The sequence below is a fragment of the Chelon labrosus genome (assembly GCF_963514085.1).
Source record: "Chelon labrosus genome assembly, chromosome: 13".
NCBI lineage: Eukaryota > Metazoa > Chordata > Actinopteri > Mugiliformes > Mugilidae > Chelon > Chelon labrosus.
The window spans coordinates 4460925-4476418 of record NC_140346.1 but is presented as its reverse complement, the minus strand read 5'-3'; the positions used below and the strand labels follow the sequence as shown (position 1 = coordinate 4476418).

Sequence of the window (15494 nt, the reverse complement as noted above, 5' to 3'; positions counted from 1 at the left end):
CAGCCATGAAAGCACTAAAGATTAAGGAATAAACAGGACATGAGGAAATGTGCTTTGCGTGTCAGTGTCTACCATTACCCTCGATGAGGCCGTCATGTTGCAGGCAAACAGGCCCAGTGATGTTGCTAAGTTGCTATGGTTTTATGTGTTCATGCCAGGAAAATCTTTTCCTTTTGGGGGTAGATTCGTCACAGTGGTCCTCAACCTTTTTTTGAACCAGACCACCACCTAGTTTAATATTGTTAATTCTCTGTTGAATTATAAACATAGGAAAAGATAACCAAAATCAGAACTTAAAGAGTATAATGGCCTTCCATACACACAATAAATGATAGCTTTGCACCATGTCTGCAGCTGTTTGCCAACACATTAGGCATATCACCTTTAATAGTGTAATAAGCATGTCACTGTAGTGCTTACAGCTTGTTTCCACTGCCCCCAAGTGGCCAGAAAAGTTGTTGTCATGCTTCACAACTCCTAATTTATATCTTAACAGCTGCTGAGAGCAATGCTGCTGCGTTCAGTCTGACACAAACAAATACAATCAACTAGAGTCATCTATCTCCAGTAGATAAATGAGCCCAGTATACCAAGATGTTGACCTGCAACTAAAACACTGTAGTGGTTGAACTGATTACTGATGCATTTCTGGTGTAATTCCTGCTGATGATGTTGAGGATGTGAATTCTTCGTGGCGGTGCTGCACTGTGCTGTTTCTCCATGGTGATGGTGCAGCCTTGCTAATTCAAAATGTCCAAAATGTTTTTTTTTTACATTGATGATTGTCAGTTTGTTTGTCAGTGTTAACAGCTGAGGAATCCTGTGTTGTGGCAAATCATGCAGATAGTCCATACTTATTGCCAAATGCTCCATAATACAATGAGTCATTCTCTCTAAAACTCCTTTCCTTCGCAAGAAATCTGCATCTCAAAGTGTTTTTATTTGCTTGGAATGTGAACCCAGTGGCAGTTTGGGAATGTCAAGGAATCATCTCTGCCAGCCTCATTTCAGCTGATGCGTGAAGCTTGTTTCAGTCACAGCACAGTGACTGTGGCAGAGAGATCCAGACGGCAGGGTTCGGAGAAAGCACTTTCGCAGCAAACTGTGTTTAGATAGACAGACAGACAGGTAGACAGGTAGACAGGTAGACAGGTAGATAGATCCAGTCCAGTGGCAGTTTAGCTAAGGCTGGATTTTCACACAAACAATCCAACCTTTGTAATCGATTTCTGGTCATCATCATCATACCAGGAAACCATTATTCACTTTACAGTTAGGTCCACATATGTTTGGGCTCAGACAAAACTGTTGTATGCTAATACAACTAATCTGGTATTTTTATTCTTGAGAAGATTTATGTATATATTCCACCTTGTGGTGAACTTCCCCATTCTTTCTCTTATTAAGTCTTGGACTTGGTTAGTGATATACCTACCTCCCAGAGAGTGTTTCCATGGAAAGGAACCTGAGATGAACTACATCTGTTGCCTTCAGTGTCGTAGAGGTCACCAGTGATTTATTGTTTTCCTCAATAGATCCATCAACAGATCTACTATCTCTCTGATGGATTGGTTTTGTTTCATGGACTAAGGATTCCCTGATCATTTGAACGTGTGTTGTGAGTCCACATCAGTACTTTCAATTCAATTCAATTCAATTTTATTTATATAGCGTCAATAACAATACAAATCGTCTCAAGGCGTTTTACAAAACCCGGCCTGAAACCCCCAGAGCAAGCCTGAAGGCGACGGTGGCAAGGAAAAACTCCCTTTTAACAGGAAGAAACCTTGAGCATAACCCAGCTCATATGAAGGGACCCATCTGCCTAAGGCCAGCCGGGTACAGACAGAAGAAAGAGAGAAGAGAACAGCAAGATAAACATACAAATTCCAAATTCCACATTTGAAATCAACTCCAGAACTTTTTGCTTCCTACACTAAAATAGCTTTTCAGTCAACTGTCTAATCACATTTGAGCTCCTTAATATAGGGGGATGGTGTATAAAAATGGTTTTAATTTCTGCCCCTTTCTACCAATTTGGATGTGAATTCCCTCAAAATAGAGCCTAGAGTCTGTACTTAAGTAACTTTAATATGTTTAGGTAAACTTAAATAACCTTAAAACAAGTGAGCACAACTAAGCCCAGTGTGGATGAATACCAAGAGAAACTCCAGAGATTGCTGATTTATTTTACAATTCTGTCAGGAAAAAGACAAGAAGGCAGACATGCAAAGGTGCAACAGGCAAATGTTACATAACGATACCAGTTTAACGGTCAATAAAATACAATATAATTGAAATATAAAAACTAGAGAAGAAGAAGAAAGGGAAAACAGAGAGGCGACAATCATCGTTTCAGCAGTCTTTCCAGACATGACTGAAGACTTAAAACAGCACTTGTAAAAATAAATACTGATCTCATATCAAAAATCAAATGGAATTAAACAACACTATAAAGTACAGTTTCTACGATTCTTTACACAAGGCTGATACTTATGTTTTTGATTTTATACATTCGGATACTTTAATACTTGTATCGATCGTGTTCACAGTCTCTGTGATTGTTGAAATCCACAGCAGTTTCCATCCTGGTGTCTGAACTGGATCATGTAATCTCATTGTTGAAGCAGTGAAAGGAACAACTCCCTATTCTCCAGTGTGAGACCATAGATAGATGGATAGATGGAGTTTTTAATTCCCTAGACTATTGACTCAGCTACCCGCAAATGTATTTCATTATGAGGAAAGAACCCTAAAAACAATTGCTTGTTTCTTCTAAAAATGTTGGCCCGGGAGGTTTGGAAACGAGGCCAACATGGCAGCGTGACAGCTCACAGGGCTCACATTGCTACTCTTAGACAGCATTTTCTGACATTCATATCATCAGACATTCAATTCAAACACAAAGAAATCCACACCGTGCGGCTAAAAATGGTTAAGTCATGCTACAGTTAATGTACAGCGTATGGCAAAGGACTTGAACTTCACTTAGGAGGAGCTGTAGATGTAACATGTGTTGCCATATTTTATAATAAAATTTATTTTACCAGCATTTTACATGAGTTTGTGTGCTTTAGTAGTTGTGGAAAGGCGACAAGAAAGCTACATTGGTTCGCTTGATTTAAATCGACAGACCAAACAAGATGAGGACAAAGCTGTTGCTAGTTATGAAATGAGAGTCTGTGGAGACATTTTAAGAATAAGTGTTAAGTAACTGCTAATGTATTCTCTAACAACGGATATCTGGATATGAATGCAGAATGCTAAATTGTTTCAGAGACTGCTGCTGCTGCTTCATATTAAACCCAGCAGGCAGATCATTAACAACATATTATGAAGTAGTCACAGGAAATGTAATGTGTCAGTCATCAAACTGCATCTACAAAGCAAGACAACGGTCATTTTTGACACCCTAATATTTAAGCAAGTAATGAAACAAGAAGGAGCAGCCTGATATGTCCTGCTGTTCATCATAAAATCGCATCACAGTTGCTCACATAATTTTATAAAACGCCAGTAATTTTCTGCCCTCTTTATCAAAACAACAATTGTTTTTTTTTTTTTTTTGCTTCTCTCAGAATTCTGTGACCTTTAATATTGAACTGTATTTTGCTGTTACCACCAATAACTACAGGTGCCACCATTTAGTTTACCAAAGTATGATGTTAAGAGAAGCAAATGGACAGATTAAAATGGCTAGAGCTCTACAGAGGAACAGTTCCATTTTTAAATGGCAGTGGCGAGGGGAGAGAGGAACATTCAGTTGGTTGCACTTTGTAATCTCACCACTAGATGTCACTAAATACCAAACACTGGTCCTTTAAAACCATAAATGTAAATATTCTGCTGGGCTTTCCAGTAAAACCTCTGGATAACTAAGTCAGCGGGATTGATCCACTGAGAACCATAAATATAAATTCAATTTTACCCTAATCTATCTAATATTTGTTAAGACACGGCCATTTAGTACACACTGGAGTTAAAAAATTGTTTCATAAAGATACTCATAGTCATGGTGGGAAATCTCTGACTTTGGGGTGCACAGCCAGAGCTTTATGTAGGTCATACATCAAAAACAGAGAGAGAAGCAGAGTAAAGAGGAAATCAAAAATCTAAAGGAAAGGCATGATGTAAATAATATAATGTAAGCGGATGGAGGTCAGCTAGGCTGCGTGGGGAAGGAGGCACATCGTCAGTTAAAAGTACAAACAGCGGTAACCTGACCCAGTGGGAAAGGCTGTGTTATGGCTGCATGTATGGAGCTGACAGGGCTTTAGCTGGAGGACAAACTAAGACCAAAGATAATTTGCTTTTCTGTCACACAGGTTCAAATTAAAACCACCTTACCAGTACTCCCAACACTGAATTCTTCATGTAACCGAAAGCATTCAGTGCCAAGGAAGCGGTCACCTGTGGGCAGACACACACACCCCTCAGATGTGGATCCAGATAAACATCAAAATCAGATATTATATAGAGTAATTGATTCGCCCCGGCTGGCCGTGAATGTTTGTCTAGTGCAGGCGGCTCAGAGCTTAACTGGTCAAGACGTCTGCTCTCTGATTAGTGAGTAAAGTGAAGGCGTTGTTATGGTGCACAGTGCTGCCATAAGTTGACATTTTACAGGTGGAACATTGTATAAGTGTGAGTGAGGAAGAACCGGAGCTCGAGTTTAACATTTTGACGTTCTATTTTTACTTCATTCAGTCCCATAGTGTAGATAAAATACAACAAAACCCAAGTTTTTATGAACTAAAACAGGAGAGCTCACCCTGCTGCCCTGACGAAACCTATTACTGGATCGCCTTTAGTCAATATGACTGAACTGGCAAAGATTCTAACAGCAGTGTTTTCTCAGAAATTTGTGGTCCAAACTCTACTATTAAGCAACAGTTGAGCTTACACTGCTCCTCGTAAAAATGTGGAGCAAATCGCTGCAGACATTCCTCGTTTGGGAAAACCAGAAATAGCTCAGTCCACGCTGTACCAAGACTGTAAGAACAGAAATCGGACCACCACAAAGACCCTTAAGAGGCTTGCTTCATAAGTTACTTTAGTATTAGAGCCAAAACTGAAAATAGATTCAAAACATATGTTTGTTAGTGATGAAAATTAAATGCAGTATAAAATAATATACATCATACAAAGACACTGGATTAATTATCCACACACAGATTCCACATTGAAATATGATGCATATGAAGGAACGGCTTGACATTTTAAGAAATACACTTATTTTTATAGCCATGACTGTTTCCCCCTCCATCCCAGTCTTTTGACTAAGCTATGCTAAGCTAACCATCTTCTGGCTGTAGAAGACAGTTAGTAGTAAAATGTGAAAGTGATATAAATCATCTCATCTAACTCCTGACAAGAAAGTGAACAAGTGTATTTCGCAGAATGTTGAGCTGTACCTTTAAGACCACATCATACTCACTTTCTCTCTCTCTCTCTCTCTCACACACACACACACACAGTCACACACAATGAATGCGCTTCCCATCTGCTGTCCATTAGGCTCCTCTTCGTCCTACCTGCTTTGAAGAGGAGCTGTTTGGTCTCATTATTGCTACAAAGGTCTGTGCTTCTGTTGGGTGTTTATTGCTGAAATAACTGCTCTCAACTCCAGTACATCTCACTGAGTCAACTCAGAAATCCCACGTTTCTGCACATGCTGGTTTTGTTTGTTTGCTGAAGCAGTCGGAGATCAAGTCAGATGGGCATCTAACACTTTTTTTTTGTTGTAACATTCATATGTAATCACTGAGGATGGTCCACGGGTACAGAGGCATCACATATGAGCATGTCCACAGTTAAGTACATTAAATATCTAACTATTCTTGGTTGTGTTAGATACACACTGCATTTTATTGCTGGTTTAATGATACTAAAAATACTGCATACCATTGATTAGTTTTTAACCATGCTCCATCACCGTGGAGATTGAAGATGTACACCACAGATATGAAGTTCTAGTGCTACTGAAGCACTACCGGCAGTGTATGTTGTGTCTTCCTCTTCAGAGTTACCTGCTGTGATGTTTTTTTTCCTTCTTTTCAACTGTGGCGGATGTTTATGAATGCGTATAAGAGAAAAAAAAGGCCCACATGTAGACGGTGCGGGTTTCACAGGTAGGTGGTAGCCTCTCTGTTCTCCCTCTCTCTGGCCTGAGCCACAGCCACATTGATGCACTGCAGCCACTCCTCGGCGTGTTTCTCATCCTGAGCTTTCAGCACGTATGTCTTACTGTCTGTGAAGATCTCAAAGGCCCGAGGCAGACCCCGATCTCTACGCTTCTTGGCCACAACCTGTGGAAAACAAGAAAGATTGGGAAGAGGAAAAGAGGATGAAACATCTGTGTCCAGGGGAAAGCTGCAGCTGTCATGTTTTAGATTTATGTAGGTTAGCCTCCTTTTTCTACTCTGAAGTAATTCATAACCGTTGGCTGTAAAGTAAGCTTCCTCATAGTATTTTGGGGACTTGTGCTGTCTTAAAATATGTAAACTGTGATGGAGGAGAACTTTAATACAGTGCATCTAGAAAGTATTCACAGTGCTTCACTTTTTCCACATTTTGTTATGTTACAGCCTTATTCCAAAATTGATTAAATTCATTTTTTTTCCTCAAATGACAACATGAAATTTTCTTTTGAGATTTTTGCAAATTTATTAAAAACACAAAACTATGAAATCATATGTACATAAGTATTCACAGCCTTTGCTCAATACTTTGTTGATGCACCTTTGGCAGCAATTACAGCCTCAACTCTTTTTGAATATGATGCCACAAGCTTGGCACACCTCAATTTTGAGCTTCATAGCAAAGTGAATACTTACGTACATGTGATTTCTTAGTTTTTTATTTTTAATAAATATGCAAAAAATCTCAAAAAATATTTGCACATTATCATTATGGAGTGCTGTGTGTAGAAAGTTTAAGGACAAATATGAATTTAATCCTTTTTGGAATAAGGCTGTAACATAACAAAATGTGGAAAAAGTGAAGCACTGTGAATATTTCCTGATGCAATGTATTATAAACTGCACCACGATCAGATTATATAAATGGGTCTAAAACTATGTAAAGTAGCAGTCAAATCCACAGCTATGGCACTAGCTCTGCCACAAACGATGCAAAAACATGTCAAAGATGGAAAGTGTTCTGAAAACTTGTCAAGGATTGAAGGTTTCTGGATGTTGACAGTCACCTTGACGCTTTGCACCTTGCTCAGCTCAATAGGGATGTCATCCAGCTCGTCTTTCTGTGGGGAGGACAGACAACAACTTTAAATCTAGTCCAAAAAAAGGAGCAATATTTCTCTCGGAAATGTAGTGGACATGTAAACATGCAGTGAGTCAACAAATAAAGTTCAAGTTTCAGGACTCAAGACCAATACAGTCACACACACCAAGTTTATCTTACTCCTGTTGTTTCACCAGGGCAGGAAATGTAATCCTCCAGCTCTGCAATACAAAATGTCTGCGTATTGCACCCACCAAAAAGTAATGTTATGTAATGTGTGCGTGGGCAGGTGCGCTTGTGTGTACACTGCAGCACAGTACCAGTTCTGATACTGTGGTAAGAACCACATAGTTATGTGGTTCTGATCACTCAGCCAGAGCTCGCTGCAAGATCCATGGCGAGTGCCCACATCCATTCTGTGGCGTGTGTGTGTTGAAAAGCATTCATTTAGAGTAGATATGTTCATGGTTTTACCACCCGGCTGCCTGGCTCTGGGTCTGTTCCATATGGTGAAATAGTTTTCTGTTGAGATATTCTCCCTACATCTTTATGTCTAATACTTTGTACCTTCAGTGTTTAAATGCATCTGAAAATTAGCAATTTAGGAGGCCACTGTGCCAAATCTATTAATGTCTAATTAAAACTACTAATTATACTTTATATGGATTTAATATAACATGTAGTGCCAAACAAAAATAGACTAAATATTACAATTTAAGTAAACTGGATGTGGTGTACACATGCTCAAACTCATAGGTCTCTAACACTTCACTCTTTAATTTGAGGGCATTCACTTCCAATTGGAGGAAAAGTTTAAGAATTACAATCATTTGTTAAACATAGTCCCGTTTTCAGCGCCTCATACAATTGGAAAAATGAACCTAATCATAAATAAGAATGGAGTTCCTCCTTTGTGATGGTTTGCCAGGCTGTCTTCAGATGTCTGTTTGGGTCTTTCTGCCTTTAGTTTTGTCTTCAGTGAAATGCAGCTCAGTCGGGTTGAGATCAGGTGACTGGCTCGGCCTTTGAGGAAAACTCCATTACCCTCTGGGCACTTTTAATTTCACTACATTTGGCTGAATCTGAGCAGTTTATTTCCATACACTTCAGAAAACATTCAGCTTTTTTACCATTTACTTAGTTTAGTTAGTAAACTATTCTTGAGGCTTATGAATGGTTTGCAGCTTGCAGTGAACCCTTGTGGTGTTCTTTTTTTATGGTAGACATGGATAATGTTATGCTTCTAGAGAGTGATCTGGATACTGTCAAGATGTTCTTGTCTCCTGTGGATGTCCAGTTCTTTTTATTTTCCTGAGCTCACCACAGTATTCTTTTTTTTTTGACAGCATGTAATGTAACTGTTGATTTGTCCTCTCCAAATGTTCCTGCTATGTCTCTGATGGACAAAACTGTTCTTTGCAGCTTAATGATGACTAGTTTTAATCCTTTGTACACATGTTATAGGTTCACAGCAGCAGTTTCTAAATGCCCCATTTAGAATTACCCAGCCTTTTGCTTGCTTAACTGATGGAGAAATAACCAAGGAATATACAAAACCTCTACATGAAACAACTTTCAGTTACCTGTAATCCATTAATCCTTCATATTCAAGGGCTGTAATTCACTAACCCTTCCCCTAGTCCAGATGTTATTACTTGACCCTTTTTCTCTGAATTCCAACATGAGGACTGACAAGGTCAGTCAAACCAAAGTTCAGGCCTGCTTATAGTCTTTGTCTCATCCCAATTCAGGACAGAGTGCAGAGTTCAGTGGAGGACACACAGTTCTAACCAGTTAAGTAGTCTAATGCTTAAGGGAATACATGGGCACCAGAGTAAGACATGAGTCCCTGCTTTGTGCGGATCGTGCGGAAACTGCTCGATCATTCAGTGCGAAGGAAACAAAGCATTGTTTTGGTTCTTTAACTCTATATCCCTGTTGGGGAAAAGGGTCTTTCACAATATACCAACCACCAGAACATGCTGACAAAGACAGACTTAGCTCAGAAAACAAAGACACGAAACCTTCCCAATGTGTGGCGGCTGCAAAACAGATGAATCCATTACCATCTGGATGGGAGCACAAAGACTATTGTTCAGAGTTTTTTTTTTCTTTTTAAAAAAAAAGAGACCTCAACTCTATGTCTGCATTTCAAGATACTCCTCTGTGATGTTTGGCCTCTCTTTTTCTCTCCCTTCCTCTCTCCCTGGATATATATACATAACCCTCTTGCTTGTGGTACTAAGGTGTAGTAACATTTCCAAAGAAATCATGTTTTTTTTTCACTCAGCTGGCTGAAAAATATTGCCAGCTGGACAAACACATGCTGTATGGCTCTATGATGCTGTTTTCTCTCTGTGGTTTTGATTAAACCAACTTTATCTTAGTAATACTCTGTGCAGTGTCCTCAGCCTTTGTTCAGCCTTACAGTGAGGAAAAACCGTGCTGTTGCAGTCCAGAGGGAAATCTCCTCATCCTTGCTCGGACGAGAAAATTCTGTCATCCACTCACGCATAGTGTACAAGGCCGCACCTCCTTCTCTGTGTTTGCTACTTGCGCGTAATGCTGTCTGCTTTGAGTTATAGTGGTTATAGTGAGAGTGACTCATGTTGTTGCAGCACCATGCTTTGGCCTTGGTAGTCCCCCAAGAGTCCTTACCAGGGCCAAGGTTTGCTACAGTTGGATTCACCAGGTCCCCCAGAGGGACGGTTGTAGTTATCATGAGATGGGATTTCCACTCTTTCATGCTGGGCTTCATCATGATTCAAAAGACACAGAACATGGAAACCTTAATGAAAGTTTTCTGAGTGAGAGGCCAGCGACTGTAAGTGGGTTTGAGTGGGTTTTTGTGTGAGTAAAATGAGGTACGTACTGATTTTCCTCTCCGGAAGAGCAGCTGGTTTCCCGCCAAGGTGAAGTAGCGCGTTTTCCAGCGCTTAATAAACTTCCATCTGACCTGCTTTTCCTTCAGTTTCCCTTCAATTAGAGGCTGCCCCTCCTGGTTCACCACTAGAGGGACACACAGAACAACAGACACAAAACGGAAGAAAGAGAGAAAGAACATATATTAGTGCCTTAATTTCTCTTATAGTCAACCATTACTGATGTCACTTTGATGTGTTTATGGGCAATTTGACATCTGGGAATCAGCTAACGAAAAGCACTGTTTGTGAACTATGTTGTCAAAAAATATTAAAATACAACACTTTTTTTTAGTGATTTAGTGAGTTGAAAAGTAGTATAAAGAATATGTGACTACTGACGGATGCCTAAACATACATACAGGAGAGCCTGAAAGTAAGACCAACTTCCCCGCCCACAAATGTTTGTGGACATTTTTGGAAAAGTTGGTCTGGAGTTGCTCCGTAGGGAACTGATTTTGCTCTGCCAATCAAATTGTTTGTGAGGGATTTATGCAGTGATCGACAGAAGAATAAAAGTGACATAGACATACACGTCATCTGAGCACCGCTGAGTTGAATATGTCTACAACAAAAGTGCTGTGATTGGTTGTAGGACTACCCAATTGCATGTAGAGGTATTTTTTCCTCTGTATTGGTCGAAACAGCCCTATAATGAAATACAAATTCCATGTTACCAAACTAATATTCTGATAAAAACTATGCCAGGCTAGAGGTGTGGCGCATTTAATTCAATAATACCCAGAACAGTGTATCCACCAAAGGTGATGAGCCTTAGGTCACAAAGTCAACCAGTCAGGCATGGTCACAATTATTTTGCATGCTAAAGTTCGGTTCTATTCTCAATTTCCTTTTCCTGAATTTGAAACAGTTATATCCAAACAAACATGAACTCATCCACTTCCAGTCAATGTCAATGAGTTGTTCAGTTTAAATCAACAACAAAAGCATATGTATGTGATCAGATATCGGAGAAGTGAACAGTTGAGTCCAGACTGGCCTGATCAGAAACACTCTCCCACATTAACCTCTCATATTCAGCTGGATAGTGCACCAATTTAAGTGTGTACATGTGCACAGTTTGATTGTATCTACATTTGTAAGCATACATTTAGTTTTTGTGTTTATGTATATGGAATACAAATTAGAACCAAATTGTGTCCAACACGAATCCATCGACTACATTTCTAAAGGGATCTTAGATTAATTTTCCATCAGTACTCTTCTAGACAGTCCAGTGACTGCGCAATTGTGCTCCCCGAGCGAAACCCCAGAGACGTTCTGGCACGTTCACAGTTAGTGCCAGTAAACTTCAGACGCTAACAACCAGACAGAGCCGCTCTTTGTATCCACGATGACGAGCAAAGCAGTGAAGAGATTACTGGAATCTGATCAGTGTGTGTTCACTGTTTAGTAAAACGTGTGGGTATGCTGAAGAGACATTCAGAGGTGCCGGACACCAAACAAAACAAACTGTTAAAGGGCATCAAAACCCCTGAATCGGAAGAGAAGAACGCTTTTCTTAAGTATTAAGTATAACTTTTTGAGAGCCACATTTGCTTGCATTATAAAGACAGTATTTTGAGCCCTGATACCGTTTTATGAGCATTGACATTTAAGAGATGAAATGATGAATGAATGAATCAAATAATTGTTGATTAAAAGCAATAATAATATAAATCAGCCCAAGACATTACTCAGTACAATGTAAAAGAAACACTTTGCTATGCCGGACGTTGATTCTTGATGAAGTGATGAATGTGATAATGTTATGTAGTAGTATGTAGATGCCAAGCATGTGAGTGAAACAGCTGCATCCCTTCCAAATGATCCATGTATGTGTGTGTCCTACACACTAACAGCAGAAAAGACAGAGACACTGCTCATGCACCCTTCGCTGGTCCGATTTCTGAACCCCTAACACTGTAGGGTACCAACTTGTCTCCAACATCTCACAGTTATATATTGTCTGCTCCATAAATCATCATGCCTTGCGCCGGCGCTTTGCTTTGATGCAGACACCTGGAAAGTGATCCCTGGATTTGTTGTCAGCCCCGGGCATGTACAGTGGTTGGCGACCTTTGGTATGAGACACACTGACGTCAAACAAACAAAGAGGGGGACAGAAAACACACACATGCACACACACCAACACACAAGCAAATATTAAGGAAACACTTCTGTCTGTGCATGCATGTGCTTTATTGACCTGTGTGTTTCTGCCACACTTTTATTTATAGCTGCCCATATGTGAACGCACGTGTGGTCAGATCACCTAAGACACATTTTATTGCTGACTCTGATCTACATTTACAACTTCACGGAAGTGACGGGATTTCAAAAATGTGACAGGAGTCAACCCAAATGATTACCAGAAACAGCTGTTCCCCCCAAACAAGCCTAATTTTACCCTCAGGCCCAAATATAAAAAAAGACCAACGTGCTTCATAACTGTGTGTGTGAATTTGTTTGGCTTTCAGCAACAGTGAATGCATGTGTGTATATATTGGTGGTTTGTACTTTTTGGCTGCACAGTGGTGATGCTAAGCCAAGATGAAGTGTGAGGAGAACAAGGAGATGCATCCTGAACGACAACCAAGGGTGTAAACCACAGCCAGCGGTACCCTTACTCACCCCTGTTAACTATCAATTATTGGAAAAAATGTGGTTTTAAACAAGTTAGCCGTCCCCTCCGGTGTTAAATGTCAAGTTTTGTTTTTGGAGTGACTGAATACTATAACTGGGTAAAATCTTGAGTCATTACCAAGAAAATACCAGGTTCTTGCAGCAGGTCTAGCTTTGCAAAAACATGTTTCATGACAGAACAAAGACAGTAAGTGTGACTTTTTCTGGGACGCGTTATTCGGCTAAGCAAGCTAGCCATTCTACTAGCTAATTCAGGCTAATGTGCTGCTAGTACAATAAAATAAATAGCTTTAGGTTGCTAACAGTTAATTTACCATTGGGATTGAAGTATTTTGCTCTTTTTACTTTTGTAGCATTATTGTGTATGTTTACTAGGTTAATAACTTGTTTTCTGTGTTCCGTGTGCTTTAAATGCGGAGCTTTCAGAGGTTATAAAGTTACACTTTCTTTGTATTGTCTTAAAGCACAACGTAGCAAGTTTGACGGCTAATCTAGACTGTTGGTGCCTTCACACAAAGTTATATTTCCGAGAACAATCCACAGGAACATCCCCTGCTTGAGGGATTCACAACCATGAAAATGGTCATTTTAGTGGGCCATACTTAATATGTTTAAAATTAGTCAGATATTTTTCTTTGTTACCTGTAATATGACCTGTAAAATGCTATATTCCCAATGGCATCATTCTTTCATTATGCCACTGCATTTCTAACCCCCTTGTTAGCTTGCTAAACTGTTAGCATTGGCAGTTTCTACGTCAACAGTTGCCTAGCAGTGATTCTTGAACGTCAAGCATTGTGTGTACAGGACTTTCCATGTCATAATCACGAGGTTACAAGTTTCATTTGATAGTTTCATACATATAGTGCATAGGTAGTGAAGAAGTACTATATGGTTTCCCATTATCAAGATTTAAAAAACAGAAGAAAGAAGGGTTTCCGCACAAGACGTTTAATAATAAATAGTAGTAATAATAAATGATTAATCCCTCTTGTCACTGATCCATTATCTACCATGTTTACCTAACCCTGCCTGAGGATATACAGCAGTCAGCACCTCTAATGGCACAGATGAGAATTGCTAACGTAACCTTTAAAGCTCAATTTGCAGTAATGACATTCATTTAAACTTGTAATGAACACTTCACTTTAGCCAGTTCAACATATTTCCTGGAGGTGAGAATTTCTGTCCAGCATGTCTTTGCTGATTGATGGTGGAATGGTGTGAAGTCGAACTTGGGGTTTTCCATCTTTTTGCAGTGGACCTGTCTTCTAGACATGAGTAAATGTGCAAAGATGCACATGTAGAGGCATGATAAGGGGTGAAGATATATATGCATATTTCAAAGTATGCTTGTGAAAGCCTTGAGTTGACTCTATCATAAATGTCTCACTCATGTCTTACGTCTTACTTACTCTGTGGTAAATGTGCTGATTAGTTGATGGCATGTTGTTGCCATCCGAGGGTAAATACTCAACAACCTCAGAAACAGTAAAAAAAAAAAAGTCTTACAACCTGTGTACCTTATTCTGGCATGTCCACACATACAGTACCTGCACAAACACACACACTCATTAACGCACACTTCAAAGACATTCCAGTAGTTAAACTCAACAGTATATCATAAAGTATTGCAGCGCTGTGGTAACCACTGGCTCCACTTTGGCCTTCATAATGGAAAACACTTCACCTTTCACTCCATTCTCCTTTACCATTAAAACATGAGACCAGCTCCTCGCATGTGTGTGTGGAACTTCTGAGTGACTCAGGCCAAGTCAGCATGTTTTTATGACAGCATAGTGAAGTAAAGAGTTGGCCGGCAGCAGCTTGTAACATAAGCAGCATGTATACACGGTATGTGCTGCATTTATGGTGAACATTTGTAAAACTGGGTCACTTAAAAGCAAGATGTTTCAAATCCAAATTGCACTGGTTCTGACGTCAAGTCATTACTGTTGATACAGTGAAATGAAATGAGTCATCGCTGTCATTTATTGTAACCTCACCTAATACACTGGATGTAACGTAGCTAGACAGCTTTCCGTTGGACAAGGACGCTCCCAGTGGATTCTAATTTTTTTCTGGCTGACACTACATATTGTGGTCTTGTTTTATTTTCATTGAATTCACATGTTTCACATTCTCATAAACCATCTGAATTTGTGAACACTTCACATGAGTCATTTGAATTTCCAAGCAGCTTACGCCCAATATTTGACAGCACAGATTTAGAAGATGTAGCACGATGACTACAATATTAAAGTGCTGCAAAGTATGCAGCTTCTTTTTTTTTCTGTTTAAACAGCTTTCATGTAACTGGCTCAGGTTGCACTGAAGTAGCAGTTTGTTGTGGTGTAATTGTGTACTGCAAATGAGACATGGCTTCCAATTTTCCCTCTTAAGCAATTTGGGTAATTTTCTGCAGAGAACGACCGTGCTTCACAATGTCCTTGGAAACCTGAGTGTACAACATGGCATGGTCTCTCCTCACATTTCTTGTCTATGCTGATAATAGCCACCAAAGGCAAAACTACTCACAAAGTAATCTAATAAACTGTTCTGAAAGAAGATAATGTCAAAACATGGTTGTGCATGTGTAAAACTGTAGGAATACTGTTGACTGTTGATAGTTGACTAATGACCAACTCCAGATAGTGTTCCTCATGTCTGCAGGTGAGGTGTGAC

General features: G+C 39.6%; 1 protein-coding gene across 2 annotated transcripts in view; it reads right to left on the bottom strand.

The window, feature by feature from the left end:
• Positions 1–5470: 5470 nt before the first annotated feature.
• The window catches only part of veph1 (ventricular zone expressed PH domain-containing 1), a 70994-nt gene continuing 60970 nt past the window's right edge, over positions 5471–15494 (bottom strand). For both annotated transcript variants that reach the window (XM_084558665.1, XM_084558666.1), the window contains exons 12-14: positions 10115–10251; positions 7208–7261; positions 5471–6308 (exon numbers count right to left, since the gene is read on the bottom strand). In XM_084558665.1, coding sequence (XP_084414791.1) covers positions 6126–6308; positions 7208–7261; positions 10115–10251 — 374 coding nt within the window. In that variant the 3' untranslated portion in view covers positions 5471–6125. The remainder of the gene's footprint in view (positions 6309–7207; positions 7262–10114; positions 10252–15494) is intronic.